The sequence below is a fragment of the Nicotiana attenuata genome, chromosome 7, assembly GCF_001879085.1.
Source record: "Nicotiana attenuata strain UT chromosome 7, NIATTr2, whole genome shotgun sequence".
Taxonomy (NCBI): domain Eukaryota; kingdom Viridiplantae; phylum Streptophyta; class Magnoliopsida; order Solanales; family Solanaceae; genus Nicotiana; species Nicotiana attenuata.
The window spans coordinates 15,600,245-15,616,187 of NC_031995.1; the positions used below are offsets into that span (position 1 = coordinate 15,600,245).

General features: G+C 38.8%; 1 protein-coding gene across 1 annotated transcript; it reads right to left on the reverse strand.

Moving 5' to 3' along the window:
- On the reverse strand, positions 10,592 to 11,179 carry LOC109229855 (uncharacterized mitochondrial protein AtMg00810-like). The gene has a single exon (XM_019395407.1). It carries the CDS (start codon positions 11,177 to 11,179, stop codon positions 10,592 to 10,594), a length of 588 nt encoding a protein of 195 aa, XP_019250952.1.

Below are 15,943 nucleotides of genomic sequence, written 5' to 3' on the forward strand. Positions count from 1 at the left end.
CAGCTTATGAATTTCTAGCTTATAAGCATTTTAAGTTTGACCAAGATTTTTACTATTTTATCCTTAAAATATTCTTTTTTAGAACAAAACTTCTACATCGATATTTACTACCTCAAGTATTCAACGTTAACCTACCCCCCCCCCAACCTATTCAGGTCTGCAATTCTCATTGACTATTTAAGATAAGCAAATTCTCTATTCCTTTCCATACTTATATCTATGTGATTGTGTATTAATCTTTGAATTGTATGTAATAAATAAGGACATATCAAATTTTTGGTGTATCGCTTTCTAAGTGTTGTGGTGATGAAAACAATATTTGTTTCTCTTCAAATAATTTGTCATATTTAGGTTTATTTTTTACTGAGAAACTTTTGTCATATGATTATATGCTTATCATAAAATAAATTATATTTATCATAAAAATTATCTTATCTAAGCACAATAGTATTTAAAATAAAATGACAAATAGAATATTTTGTATTTGAATCGATCTGGAATCTAAAATTTTGAAGAAATTACGCCATTATAAGTGTAAACAGTTCTAAGGTTATTTAAGTCATTTTAAAAAAAGAGCTTATCAGCATTTTTTTATCAAATACTGCAGCAACTTATTATCAATTTCAGTACTTGTACCCATACACGTAACTGCTTATTTATTAAATCAGTTTCAGCACTTAAAAGTATTTTTCAGCACCTAATGCTTATCAGCTATTTTAAATCAGCTAATCCAAACGGGCTCTCCATCCGATGTTTCGGTTTTAAGTAATAAAAATTAAAAAAAAAAAATTAGTGATAGGAAAGTTTCCTCTACGTAGAGCACCAATTCGAATTAATGAGACATTTGTTCTCGGATGGTTTAACAAAAATATTTTACAATCTCAACTAATTTGTAGTTAAGGTTTATTAATTTTAAGTACTCTACTAATAAAATTAGACGCATATATATNATCTAGTTATTACTAATATATATAAGAGCGAGAGAAGCAGCTGAAGGTCGTCATGTGTGCTTGGTGCTAAAGGGTATTTAAGTATTTTCACATACCTTCTATTTTCCCAAACGCTTACACGTGCGCTGAACTTTGCTGGGTAAGCTGCATATGAGATGAGAATGCATCTACAGATACATGTCGATGTTTTCCACGAAATTTCATCGAATTTTACTCCCAGCATCTCTCTTCCTCTGTATCTTCTATGGAATTTTCTCCGTGAGCTTTTGCTGGATTTCTCAGTAACAACACGAGAATTTCTCCGCCGTTCTTCTTTACTCACTGGTATTTGATTAAAATTGGTAGGTGTTTAAATTAGGGATTTCTGTTCCATCTCACAGACTGAAACACTTCTGAAATCTTCGATTTTCTGTCTCTGTCAGTGTAATTTCCTTACCAAAGAACTCAGCTTTTCCGATCTTTAATAACAACTTATTTTGCATATCCATAAGTGCAATTTCTTTATTTTTTTGCTGATCGTGCTATTGCTTAATGCATACAAGTTTGATGGCAGTTGACAAAATTTTGTTCAATATAAATGATCTTAAGATATATATTGAAACTTTTATAATATTAATATTTCACGAAGAAATTATATTACGATTCAAAGCTGTAGATTGCCTGATGAGCAACTTTGTCGTTGCGCTAACCTTGTGGATGAAAATATTGATAATATTTTGTTTTAAGTCTTTATGGTACTATAATGTGTTGGACTTTAAGCCATTGAGCTTTAAAGTAGAAGAAGTGTGAATTGGAAATGGAGGGAAATAAAATGGAGGAAAAAATAAAAATTTGAAGAAGTGAACTTTTGTCTTGCACTTTGTCCCTCATTGGTGAGGGACAATCACATTTGTGTGCTTATATATAGAATCACTTCTTAAAGCTCTTAAAAGGAGTTGAAGAGAATGAACCCTCGCGTCGTCGTCGCTCGGCTCGGCTTCGGCTTCGGATTTGTCAAATGATCGATAAGATTATTTTTGGACAAAATTTATTTAATTATTTAATAATTAATTAAATGCCAAATCACTGCTGAAAATACGCCAGAACCCTGCTGAAGATTCTTCTGAAAAGGCACCTTTTCCAGACACCTCTTCTGATAATTGCCTATAAATTCTGAGGCAAGGCTCCATTTTCTACACACGAAAAACGCTCCAGAACTTCTTTCTTTCTGAATATACTGCATTCTAATTCGCAGTCTCTCTCTCTCAAATTCGTAAGTGTGATCTTGCTCTGTTCTTTGAGTTCGTTGGGATCTTGCAGTTTGTATTGCCACTGTTGCAGGAAGGTTTATTCCGTTTTATCCTGGGAGGATTTAATCCATTACCTTGGCAACTTGTGAGGGGGTTAAAATTCCTTAAGGACACACAAGAAACTTGTGGACTCGGAATATTTCTGATTCTCTACTATTTTCCAGATTTCTTTAATTCTTCTAACAGTTTTTTTTTCTGATTTTGTGTTTTAACACAGTAACGCTCACAAGCTTAAGGAATTTTACTACTAACGTTTCTGTGTTGAAATATATATTAAACTGTTATTCTTATTTTGTATACTGTTTTGGAGACTAAAGCCTTCGTGCTTTCTACTCCAATAATTGTTCTGTCCGGTTTAAAGTATATAAAAACTTTACCGGAATAATAAAACGTACGGGCTGTCCGGTTTAAAGTATATAAAAACTTTACCGGAATAATAAACGTACGGGTTTGAAGTATATAAAAACTTCACCATTGTTACGTGTTGTATGTTTGGTTTGGTATTCAGTTTGAAGATATCAAAACTTCACTGATTTAACAAAGTTCTGTTGTGTTTCCAACTCTACAGAAAAGATGACGAACGAAAACCAAACTAATGGAAATGTTGTGGGAACGGGAGCTACTGTTACGAGTGTTGCTGCCTCGTCAAGCCGTTCTACTCCTGCTCATGCTATGGCACCAGCAGAAAAACCCGGAAAGTTTTCCGGTATTGACTTCAAACGTTGGCAAATGAAGATGCTCTTCTATCTTACTACGTTGAGTTTGCAACGTTTCATCAAGGAGGATCCTCCGGTCTTGGCAGAAAGTACTTCGGATGATGAACGACTTGTTGTAACTGAAGCATGGAAACATTCTGATTTCTTGTGCAAAAACTACATTTTGAGTTGTTTGGAAGATGGCTTGTACAATGTCTATAGCGTCATGGAAACTTCAAAAGCATTATGGAATGCGCTTGAGAAGAAGTGCAAGACTGAGCATGTCGGACTTAAGAAGTTCGTGGCTGCTAGATTTTTGGATTTCAAGATGATTGACACTAGGTCAGTCATAACTCAAGTCCAAGAATTACAAGTCATTGTGCATGACCTCCTTGCTGAAGGTATGACCCGAATCAATAAGTTTATTAATAAGATTTATCTTATTATTAATTTTGAATCTATTGCTGAAGGTATGGTCATAAATGAGACCTTTCAAGTCGCCGCTTTCATTGAGAAATTACCTCCGTTGTGGAAAGATTTTAAGAACTATCTAAAACACAAGCGGAAGGAGATGACACTTGAAGACTTGATTGTGCGTTTGAGGATAGAAGAAGACAACAAAAATGCTGAAAAGAAGTCACGTGGGAACTCGACAATAATGGGGGCTAACATTGTTGAGGAGGCGCCACAAACCAAGAAGAGAAAGAAGGCTTCTGGACCAAAGAACTACCCAAGCAAGAAGAAGTTCAAGGGTAATTGCCACAACTGTGGAAAATCTGGGCATAAGGCCGTGGATTGTCGTGCACCAAAGAATGATAAGAAGAAGAAGAATCAAGCTAACATGGTTGAAAAAGCTGAAGAAATGGAGGACTTGTGTGCCATGTTGTCTGAATGCAACTTGGTAGGAAATCCTAAAGAATGGTGGATAGATTCTGGAGCCACCCGCCATGTTTGTGCTAACAAGGAGTTATTTTCTTCTTATGCCCCCGCAGGACCCGACGAGACAATTTTCATGGGAAATTCGTCTACAGCCAAAATTGAAGGAGTTTGTAAGATTGCGTTGAAGATGACGTCGGGAAAAATAGTGACTCTAAACCAAGTTCTCCATGTTCCAGAAATTCGCAAGAATGTTGTGTCGACTTCACTTCTTGTCAAGAATGGATTCAAATGTATTTTTGTTTCCAATAGTGTTGTACTAAGTAAGAATGATTTGTATGTAGGAAAAGGTTACCTGAATGAGGGCCTTTTTAAGCTAAATGTAATAGCAGTTCCTATCAATAAAGTGAATGCTTCTTCTTACTTACTTGAGTCAAACACTTTATGACATTCGCGTTTAGGACACGTCAACTTCAAAACATTGCGAAAGATGATAAATTTAGAAGTATTGCCAAAATTTGATTGCATTAATTCCAAATGTCAAATATGTGTGGAATCAAAGTATGCTAAGCATCCTTATAAGTCCGTTGAAAGGAATTCAAGTCCTTTAGACTTAATTCACACAGATATTTGTGACATGAAGTCAACACCCTCTCGCGGTAGGAAAAAGTATTTTATTACTTTTATTGACGATAGCACGAGATATTGCTATGTTTATTTACTTAATAGTAAAGATGAGGCAATTGATGCTTTCAAGCAGTACAAGAGTGAAGTTGAAACACAACTAAACAAAAAGATCAAAATGATAAGAAGTGATAGGGGTGGCGAATATGAATCTCCTTTTGAAGAAATATGTTTGAAAAATGGCATTATTCACCAAACAACTGCTCCTTACTCTCCACAATCTAACGGAATTGCGGAGAGAAAGAATCGAACATTGAAGGAGATGATGAATGCTTTGCTGATAAGTTCTGGCTTACCACAAAACTTGTGGGGGGAAGTTATACTTACAGCTAACCGAATAATCGACCGTGTACCTCATAGTAAAACACAGTCCATTCCTTATGAAAAGTGGAAAGGAAGGAAGACTAGCTTGAAATACTTCAAAGTGTGGGGGTGTCTAGCTAAGGTATAAGTTCCTAAACCTAAAAAGGTTAAGATAGGTCCAAAAACGGTTGATTGTGTATTTATTGGATATGTAACCAATAGCAAGGCATATCGTTTTCTGGTTCATAAGTCAGAAAATCCGGAGATTCACGTTAATACGATAATAGAATCAGATAATGCTGAATTCTTTGAAACTATTTATCCGTATAAAAAGGAAAGTGAAGTGACATACCAAAAGTCAAAACGACCTCGGGAGAAAATAACAGATGGTATGCCTAATGAGGAAAATTCGAGATGAAGTAAACGTCAACGGACATCTACTTCATTCGGTCCAGATTTTCTGACTTTTCTGTTAGAAAATGAACCTCGTACCTTCAAGGAAGCAATGTCTTCATCAGAAGCACAATATTGGAAAGAAGCGGTCAATAGTGAAATAGAATCCATATTGAGCAACCATACATGGGAATTGGTTGACCTTCCTCCAGGTAATAAAACATTGGGTTCTAAATGGATTTTCAAGAAGAAAATGAAAGACGATGGTACTATTGACAAATACAAGGCAAGACTTGTTGTCAAAGGATTTAGACAGCGAGAAGGTCTTGACTATTTTGACACATACTCGCCGGTAACAAGAATTACATCCATTCGGATGCTAATAGCGTTAGCCGCCTTTTATGATCTTCAAATCCATCAAATGGATGTAAAAACAGCCTTCTTAAATGGTGATTTAGAGGAAGAAATCTACATGGACCAACCTGAAGGGTTTGTGGTTCCGAGAAAAGAAAAGAAGGTGTGTCGTCTTGTTAAGTCTCTTTATGGACTAAAACAAGAACCCAAGCAATGGCATGCGAAATTTGACCAAACAATGTTGTCAAATGGCTTTAAGATTAATGAATGTGATAAATGTGTTTACATTAAGAACGTTCCAAATCATATAGTCATTGTTTGCTTATATGTTGATGATATGCTAATAATGAGCAAACGACATTCAAGCTACTAAGCGCATGCTTGCTAGTAAGTTTGATATGAAAGACTTAGGAGTTGCCGATGTAATTCTAGGAATTAAAATCAAGAGGACTCCTCAGGGTCTAGCTTTGTCTCAATCACATTACGTGAAAATGGTACTTGAAAAATTCAAACATTTGGAATTTAGAAGTGCAAGAACTCCAATTGACTTAAATCATCATCTTATAAAGAATAAATGTGAAACTACGTCTCAATTGGAGTATGCTCGTGTGTTGGGAAGNTGTAACTCCCCATAGCATGTTTCCCCCTCCATGATGGTAATTGCTTTGTATTCGATTTCCGCTGTATATTTATGACTGCACAGGTTTATGTGGTGTCCAGTCTAGCCTCGTCACTACTTCGCCGGGGTTAGGCTAGACACTTACCAGCACATGGGGTCGGTTGTGCTGATGCTACACTTCTGTGCATTTTTGCACAGGTCCAGGTTTTGAGGAACAGCAGCAGCAGTAGTTCGGAAGCAGGCGATTCATATTCACGAGACTGAGGTAGCCTTGTAGGCGTCCGCAGGCCCGGCGTCTCTTCTTTATGTTTTTCCTTTTGACTGTTGCCTCATTGTTTCGAGACAGACAACTGTTATATTTCTTTCAGACCTTTGTATTTAGTTTATTCTTAGTGGTTCGTGAGTAATGTGACACCAAATCTTGGGTAGAGGTTGTTTTGACTATTCCGCGTTTTAAATTTATCATTTTAAGACAGACTTCCGCTATTGTTCTTATTAGACTTATGTTCTATATTGATGTTATAAACTGTTAAAGATAATTGCTAGTGATGGAAAGGTAATTAAGTTGGCTTGCCTAGCTACCACGAGTAGGCGCCATCACGACTCTGATGGTGGGAAATCCGGGTCGTGACAGAAACCTACTTATCCAGATGCAACTAATCCTTACTTGCAAATCACACAGCTTTCATCTATGATCTTTCTTGATACAGCCATTCCCATTCATGTGGGGGATTGTTGGACTTTAAGCCATTGGGCTTTAAAGTAGAAGAAGTGTGAATTGGAAATGGAGGGAAATAAAATGGAGGGAAAAATGAAAATTTGAAGAAGTGAACTTTTGTCTTGCACTTTGTCCTTCATTGGTGAGGGACAATCACATTTGTGTGCTTATATATAGAATCACTTCTTAAAGCTCTTAAAAAGAGTTGAAGAGAATGAACCCTCGCGCCGTTGTCGTCGCTCGCTCGGCTCGGCTTCGGCTTCGGTTGAATTTGGATTTAGATTTGTCAAATGATCGATTGATAAGATTATTTTTGGACAATATTTATTTAATTAATTAATTGCCAAATCACTGCTGAAAATACGCCAGAACCCTGCTGAAGATTCAGAGGGACTCTCTGGCCGCGATTCTGCCGTAACCGCGGTAGAACCGCGGCAGGCAAATTCAGAGAGCCTCTCTGACCGCGGTTCTGCCGTAACCGCGGTAGAACCGCGGCAGGCAGCGTATTCTTCTGAAAAGGCACCTTTTCCAGACACCTCTTCTGATAATTGCCTATAAATTCTGAGGCAGGGCTCCATTTTCTACACACGAAAAACACTCCAGAACTTCTTTCTTTTTGAATATACTGCATCCTAATTCGCAGTCTCTCTCTCCAATTCGTAAGTGTGATTTTGCACCGTTCTTTGAGTTCGTTGGGATCCTGCAGTTTGTATTGCCACTGTTGCAGGAAGGTTTATTCCGTTTTATCCTGGGAGGATTTAATCCATTACCTTGGCAACTTGTGAGGGGGTTAAAATTCCTTAAGGACACACAAGAAACTTGTGGACTCGGAATATTTCTGATTCTCTACTATTTTCCAGATTTCTTTAATTCTTCTAAAAGTTTTTTTTTTCTGATTTTGTGTTTTAACACAGTAATGCTCACAAGCTTAAGGAATTTTAAACTAACGTTTCTGTGTTGAAACATATATTAAACTGTTATTCATATTTTGTATATTGTTTTGGAGACTAAAACCTTCGTGCTTTCTACTCCAATAATTGTTCTGTCCGGTTTAAAGTATATAAAAACTTTATCGGAATAATAAACGTACGGGTTTGAAGTATATAAAAACTTCACCATTGTTACGTGTTGTATGTTTGGTTTGGTATTCAGTTTGAAGATATCAAAACTTCACTGATTTAACAAAGTTCTGTTGTGTTTCCAACTCTACAGAAAAGATGACGAACGAAAATCAAACTAATGGAAATGTTATGGGAACGGGAGCTACTGTTACGAGTGCTGCTGCCTCGTCAAGCCGTTCTACTCCTGCTCATGCTATGGCACTAGCAGAAAAACCCAGAAAGTTTTCCGATATCGACTTCAAACGTTGGCAAATGAAGATGCTCTTCTATCTTACTACGTTGAGTTTGCAGCGATTCATCAAGGAGGATCCTCCGGTGCTGGCTGAAAACACTCCAGATGACGAACGACTTGTTGTAACTGAAGCATGGAAACATTCTGATTTCTTGTGAAAAAACTACATTTTGAGTTGTTTGGAAGATGGCTTGTACAATGTCTATAGCGTCATGGAAACTTCAAAAGCATTATGGAATGCGCTTGAGAAGAAGTACAAGACTGAGGATGCCGGACTTAAGAAGTTCGTGGTTGCTAGATTTTTGGATTTCAAGATGATTGACACTAGGTCGGTCATAACTCAAGTCCAAGAATTACAAGTCATTGTGCATGACCTACTTGCTGAAGGTATGGTCATAAATGAGGCCTTTCAAGTTGCCGCTTTCATTGAGAAATTACCTCCGTTGTGGAAAGATTTTAAGAACTATCTAAAACACAAGCGGAAGGAGATGACACTTGAAGACTTGATTGTGCGTTTGAGGATAGAAGAAGATAACAAAAATGCTGAAAAGAAGTCACGTGGGAACTCGACAATAATGGGGACTAACATTGTTGAGGAGGCGCCACAAACCAAGAAGAGAAAGAAGGCTTCTGGACCAAAGAACTACCCAAGCAAGAAGAAGTTCAAGGGTAATTGCCACAACTGTGGAAAATCTGGGCATAAGGCCGTGGATTGTCGTGCACCAAAGAATGATAAGAAGAAGAAGAATCAAGCTAACATGGTTGAAAAAGCTGAAGAAATGGAGGACTTGTGTGCCATATTGTCTGAATGCAACTTGGTAGGAAATCCTAAGAATGGTGGATAGATTCTGGAGCCACCCGCCATGTTTGTGATAACAAGGAGTTATTTTCTTCTTATGCCCCCGTAGGACCCGACGAGACAATTTTCATGGGAAATTCGTCTACAGCCAAAATTGAAGGAGTTTGTAAGATTGCGTTGAAGATGACGTCTGAAAAAATAGTGACTCTAAACCAAGTTCTCCATGTTCCAGAAATTCGCAAGAATGTTGTGTCGACTTCACTTCTTGTCAAGAATGGATTCAAATGTATTTTTGTTTCCAATAGTGTTGTACTAAGTAAGAATGATTTGTATGTAGGAAAAGGTTACCTGATGAGGGCCTTTTTAAGCTAAATGTAATAGCAGTNATATATATATATATATATATATATCATTGTAAAAATTGGGGTAATTTAGTCAAGGTATGCTAAAAATTGCACTTCAACTTTACAGCATGGAAGAAATCCTGTGGCATTCTCATGTAGAAGGAAGTCCCTCTAAATCGTTCAAATTAGAGGAGGTGCAAGTAATATTACTTTTCTGTTTGTATGGCTAATAAACCAAGATTGAGAGTTAAAATAATTATTATTTTCCCCCAATTCACAGATGGAGAAGGAAATGGCGTCTGATTAATCCGTAGGGGTATATGAAAACATTGTGATTTGAGTGAGAAATGGGAAATTTTGTTTTAGGGTTTTAGAGAGAGAAATCGGCTATCTTCATTATCTGTACATCAACAAATAAACTCACCGACCTACAGGATCTGTTCTCCCAGTATTTATATCTGAGCCTTTAGCTATTTACAAAATTAGCCTAACTACTAAAATGGCCCAAATAGCCAACTTGACAAATTAAATAAAAGACACAATATAAAATGGCTAATACAAACTAATACAATGCAAATGGCTAACTATTTATGCTTAGGCTTATTAGCCAAATATTCCATTAGCTCAACACCCCCCTCAAGTTGGAGGGGGAGACCACTTTCAACTTGAACAAGAGATCATGATGAACTGCACCTGGAAGGGGTTTAGTGAGAACATCAGCCAACTGGTCAGAAGAAGCCACATGGGAGAGTTGAATCAAACCATCATGGAGCTTAGTCCGTATGAAATGACAATCAACCTCAATATGCTTCTTCGTTCGTGAAAAACAGGATTTCTAGCAATGTGCAAAGCAGCCTGATTGTCACAAAAAACAGAAATGGGAAGGGAAACAGACAATCCAAAGTTAGACATCAGTTTAGAAAACCAAGTAAGTTCAGCCACCACCTTACTCAAAGCCCTGTATTCTACCTCAGCAGAAGATAGAGACACAACTGGTTATTTTTTAGATTTCCAGGTAAGGAGACAACCACCCAGTATAACACAAAAACCTGTGATAGATCGACGAGTGTCAGGGCAAGCGGCCCAATCACTATCTGAATAAGCATGGATAGAGAAATCAGGAGAAGCAGAATAGAAGAGACCCAAATCAACAGTTCCTTTGAGATATCGCAACATATGGAGAGCAGCAGTCATGTGGGGGACCCTGGGACTCTTCAAAACTGACTCAAATGTTGTACAGCAAAGCATATGTCAGGCCGAGTGTGAGTTAGGAAAAGAAGCTTGCCTACAAGACTCCTATATTGATCAGGGAAAGGTAAGAGATCACCAACATCTGCATGTAGCTTACAATTGAGCTCTAACGGACAGACAACAGGTGAAACATCAATACAATCAAACTGCTGAAGTAAATCAGAGACAAACTTTTTCTGGTTGAGAAGAACCCCACCAGGAACAATAGAAACCTCAATACCCAAAAAATAATGCAAAGAACCCAAGTCCTTGATCTTAAACTGAGCATCCAGGAAATGCTTTAAGGCAAAAATTTCAGCAGTATCATCCCCAGTAATGATGATGTCATCTACATAAACTGCTAAAAGAACCAAATTGCCAGGAGTACCCTTGATGAACAAAGAATAGTCATTGAGAGAATGAGTATAACCCCTGGAATATAGGGCTTGAGAGAGCTTGGCATACCACTGTCTGGATGCTTGTCTAAGGCCATAGAGGGACTTCCTCAATTTGCAAACAAGAGGGGCAGAATTGGAAGGGACAGAAATAGACAAACCCTGGGGTAACTTCATGTAGACTTCCTCATCGAGTCTCCATGAAGAAAAGTATTATTGACATCCAACTGAGAAAGAGACCAATTATGTTCGATAGCTACAGCTATGAGACATTTAACAGTGGACATTTTGACCACAGGAGAAAAGGTTTCTGTGAAGTCAACACCTTCAACCTGAGTGTCCCCCCTAATAACAAGTCTAGCTTTATATCTCTCCACACTCCCATCAGCTTTGTACTTAATCTTGTAGACCCACTTACAACCTATAAGTTTTTTACCAGAAGGTAAAGGCACAATGTCCCAAGTGTGGTTTGCATCCAAAGCATCAAATTCCTTTCTCATGGCATCTTGCCATGCTGGAATTGAAGAAGCTTGAGAATAACTGAAAGGTTCAGTTTCTACATGAGGCAAAGAAGAAGAACCAGAAAAGGAAGGAAGTTGGCAAACATAATCCTTCAAATAAGAAGGAGTAGTGTGTTGCCTGGAAGACTTTCTAAGTACTATAGGAGGAGGAGAGGACTGACCATGCACATCTTGATGAGAAGAATGTATAGGAGAATGGATAGGAGAAGGAGCATCGGTGCAGGTGTAGAAACAGTAGAGTTAGGAGAGACAGGATGAGAAGAAGGAGCAGAAGAGGAAGGAGGTATAGGATCCTGATAAATGGTAGAAGAAGGAGGAGAAGAAATTATAGGGGAAGGAACAGAAGAAAAAGAAGTAGCAAAAGGGAAGCATGTTTCATGGAAAATCACATCCCTAGAGATGAAGCATTTCTTAGTGGTGAGATTGTACAATTTGTAACCCTTTTTAGCAAAAGGATAACCCAGAAAGACACATGGAATAGCCCTAGGTTGTAGTTTTTCTCTTTGAGGAATAGGAACAGTGGAATAAGCCAAACATCCAAAGGTTCTTAAGTGAGAATAAGTAGGAGGTTTGCCATATAAGACCTCATAGGGTGACTTGTTTTTAAGAATTCTGGATGGTAAGTATGTGGCAGTCAAAAGATAATCTCCTCAAAAGGTGATAGGCAGTTTGGATTGAAACAATAAGGCTCTACAGGCTTCAAGAAGTGGTCTGTGTTTCCTTTCCACAACCCCATTTTTCTGTGCGGTATGTGGACAGGTAGTTTGGTGAATGATACCAAGCTGACTGAAAAAGAAAGAGCCAGCAGCGCTGGAGCCTAGTTCTAATGCACTGTCACTTCTAATGGTCTAGACATGTGTATGGAATTGAGTTTGGACCATGGCTATAAAAGCCTTGATCATAGAGAAAGCATTGCTTTTTGATCCCAATAGATGAGTCCAGGTGGCTCTTGAAAAATCATCAACAATGGTAAGGAAATACCTTGAACCAGATGAAGTAGGTGTGTGATATGGTCCCCATGTATCAACATGAATCAATTGAAAAGGTCTAGTAGAACTAATTGAACTATCAGGGAAAGGAAGTCTAGTTTGTCTAGCCATAGGGCAAACAGAATAAGGAAAAAACTGTCTAGAAGAAAGAGAAGAAGACAGAACATGAATACGTTTTATATTTGCAAAAGAAATATGTGCCAATATTTGATGCCAAATCAAATTCATATCATTCATAGCAGCATTATTACACAAGGAAGAACTAAGACTAGAGACATTTGTAGGACTGGAAAGAGAAACAGATTTGCAAGAGTCTATTACAGGACATAAAGAAATAGTACTGCATGAATTTGAAGTAGAAAGAATGGAAGAATCTGATGGTTGCACCCAAGTGAACTTGTACAGGCCATCCTCCTCTTTACCAAGATCCAGAGGCATCTTCAGAGAAGGGGCCTGTAACATGTGCAACAAACAAGAAATGGCAGTAAATAACACTATGCAATGTAGTTGTTTGATTAACTTGTGAACAGAGACTAGGTTGTGTTGAAATGAAGGAACAAATAACACATTATGAATGATGATGGATGGAGTTAAAGCAAAAGAACCAGTGGAGGTTACTTTCACTTTGTATCCATTAGGAAGAGTTACAGGGTAGGGAATAGATAAGGGTGTAATGTCAAAAAGTAATTCTTTATTAGAAGTCATGTGATCAGAAGCACCTGAATCTATTATCCAGGTAACAGAATGAATTTCAGTAAGCAAGCAAAGCTTAGAATTAGGAACTAGGCTTTCAGTTAATAAAGTACCAGCAAAATTAGCAGAGCACATGAGATTGGCTTGAGGCTTGGAAGCATCCCCCATATGAGACTGTTGTAAAAGGTTGATCAATTGATCATATTGTTGCTTGCTCAGACCTGGGATTATGGATCCCTGACCATCAACATTGGAAGCAGCAGTAGCAGGATTATCTCCCTCATCCAAAGACCCAACAGATTCAAGGACATTACCCTCAGAGTTAGTGTGAACTGCAGTAGACACATGAGCTGCAGTCTTCTTACCCTTATTAAACTTTGGACTTTGGGGGTACCCATGTAGTTTATAACACTTGTTAATGAGATGACCAGATTTCTTGCAGTACTTACAGAACAAAGAGCTTTATTCTGATCAAAATTAACTCTTGGTGCATATGATTTGAGAGGAGTAGGATTGGGAGTATTACTGGGATTGAAACCAAAACCAAAAGTAGGCCTACTTGTGTACTACATTGAATGACATGGAGTCAGGGTTGAAATTGAGAGTTGATTGAACTTGCCTCTGTTTTTCATCATTAAGAAGAATATTATAAGCATTGTCAAGCTAGGAGGAGGTTGCATCATAAGAAGATTACTCCTCACCTCCATATATGTCTCATTCAACCCCATGAGGAACTGAAATAGCTTATTCTCCTCATCTTCTTGCAAAATACCAGGCTTTGCAGCACAAACACACCTTTGACCATGGTTAGAGCATATCACTCCCACTTCATCCCATAACCTCTTCAATTTATTGAAATATGAGGCTATATCTAAAGCACCTTGGAAAGTGTAGGCAAGTTCTCTTTTTAACTCAAATATTTTGGTCCTATTTGCAGTCTCATACCTAGTTTGTAATTGAACCCAAATACTCTGAGCAGTTTCAGAATATTGAACACTCTCAGCTATCTCAGGGGATAAGGAGGCTGTCAACCATGAAATTACCATGTTGTTGCACATATCCCATAATTTTCGTTCAGCCCCATCAGTAACAGGTCGAGAACATGTACCATCAACAAAAGCTATTTTGTTTTTTGCAGACAAAGCGACTATTATTTTTCTCCTCCAACCCCCAAAACCAGTACCCGAAAAAGGAACAGGAACTAATGAAATTCCAGGAATGTCAGATGGTTGCAACCAACATCCTCCCTCGCACGCCAGGCAGCCCCTGAACCAGCCAAAACGAGCCTAGCCCGCACAAGACAAAAGCACAAAAAAGGAAGGGAAAGAGAGCTGAATATGGTTACCAAATTCAGAAAACACCACCCCCATCAACCATCGAAACGCCAAGCAAAGCGAGTAACGCCACAGATCCACCTTCATTCACCAACTCATCGGATCAGGATAAGGAGAATATCATCCTGGCCCACCTCCTGATGTTTTCCCAAACAGGAACGCAAGCGCCGCGCGGGCGAGCGAGAAAAGAAACATCCCAACCGGAGAAGGGGAAATTACTATGAAATACCGAAATATCGTCCACCAGGCAATCCCAACTCCTGGAAAATGATGCCCCTTAAGTGATACCCCCTTTCCCTCACCAAGAATGTGTCCCAAGAAAGCCTTCCCGGGGACTTAAAGACCGGGCCGACGAGGGGGAACTCCCCGAGGTCAAAGTGTAATTCATCGTCCCACCCCCCAATGACATCTCCAGACCGGAAAGCGAAAAGGTTAGACAAGGAAACTCCAATACGTGCGTGAAACGAGGGTGAGCAAAGCAGCAGCATTTTTTGTCCTCCGACATCACACTCCCCGATGCAAATAAAATCAGGCGAATTGGGACTCCCCCAGAAGATACCCAACTCTCCGAAAAACCGGGACTAACATTGGGTTAGTATTTCGATGAAAGTTCGAAATAACGCCCTTAAGGCCAATGGCCTTCGCCGAAAGAAAGGAGTTCGACCTCGATCGAACAATGACGGGTTAATATTTCGACGAAAGTTCGAAATAACGCCCTTAAGGCCAAGGGCCTTCACCGAAAGAAAGGAGTTCAACCTCGATCGAACAATGACGGGTTAATATTTTGACGAAAGTTAGAAATAACGCCCTTAAGGCCAAGGGCCTTCGCCAAAAGAGAAGAGTTCGACCTCGATCGAAAAATGACGGATTAATATTTCGACGAAAGTTCGAAATAACGCCCTTAAGGCCAAGGGCCTTCGCCGAACGAAAGGAGTTCGACCTCGATCAAACAATGACGGGTTAATATTTCGAGGAAAGTTCGAAATAACGCCCTCAAGGCCAAGGGCCTTCGCCAAAAGAAACGAGTTCGACCTCAATCGAACATGACGGGTTAATATTTTGACGAAAGTTCGAAATAACGCCCTTAAGGCTAAGGGCCTTCGCCGAAAGAGAAGATTTCGACCTCGATCGAACAATAACGGGTTAATATTTCGATGAAAGTTCGAAATAACACCCTCAAGGCTAAGGGCCTTCGCCGAAAAGAAGAGTTCGACCTCGATCGAACAATGACGGGTTAATATTTTGACAAAAGTTCGAAATAACGCCCTTAAGGCCAAGGGCCTTCGCCGAAAGAAAGGAGTTCGACCTCGATCGAACAATGACGGGTTAATATTTCGACGAAAGTTCGAAATAACGCCCTTAAGGCCAAGGGCCTTCGCCGAAAGAGAAGAGTTCGACCTCGAT

What these genes read in the sequence shown, in the direction of transcription:
- LOC109229855 (XM_019395407.1), bottom strand. Translation starts at nt 11,179, where the DNA reads ATGAAGTTACCCCAGGGTTTGTCTATTTCTGTCCCTTCCAATTCTGCC.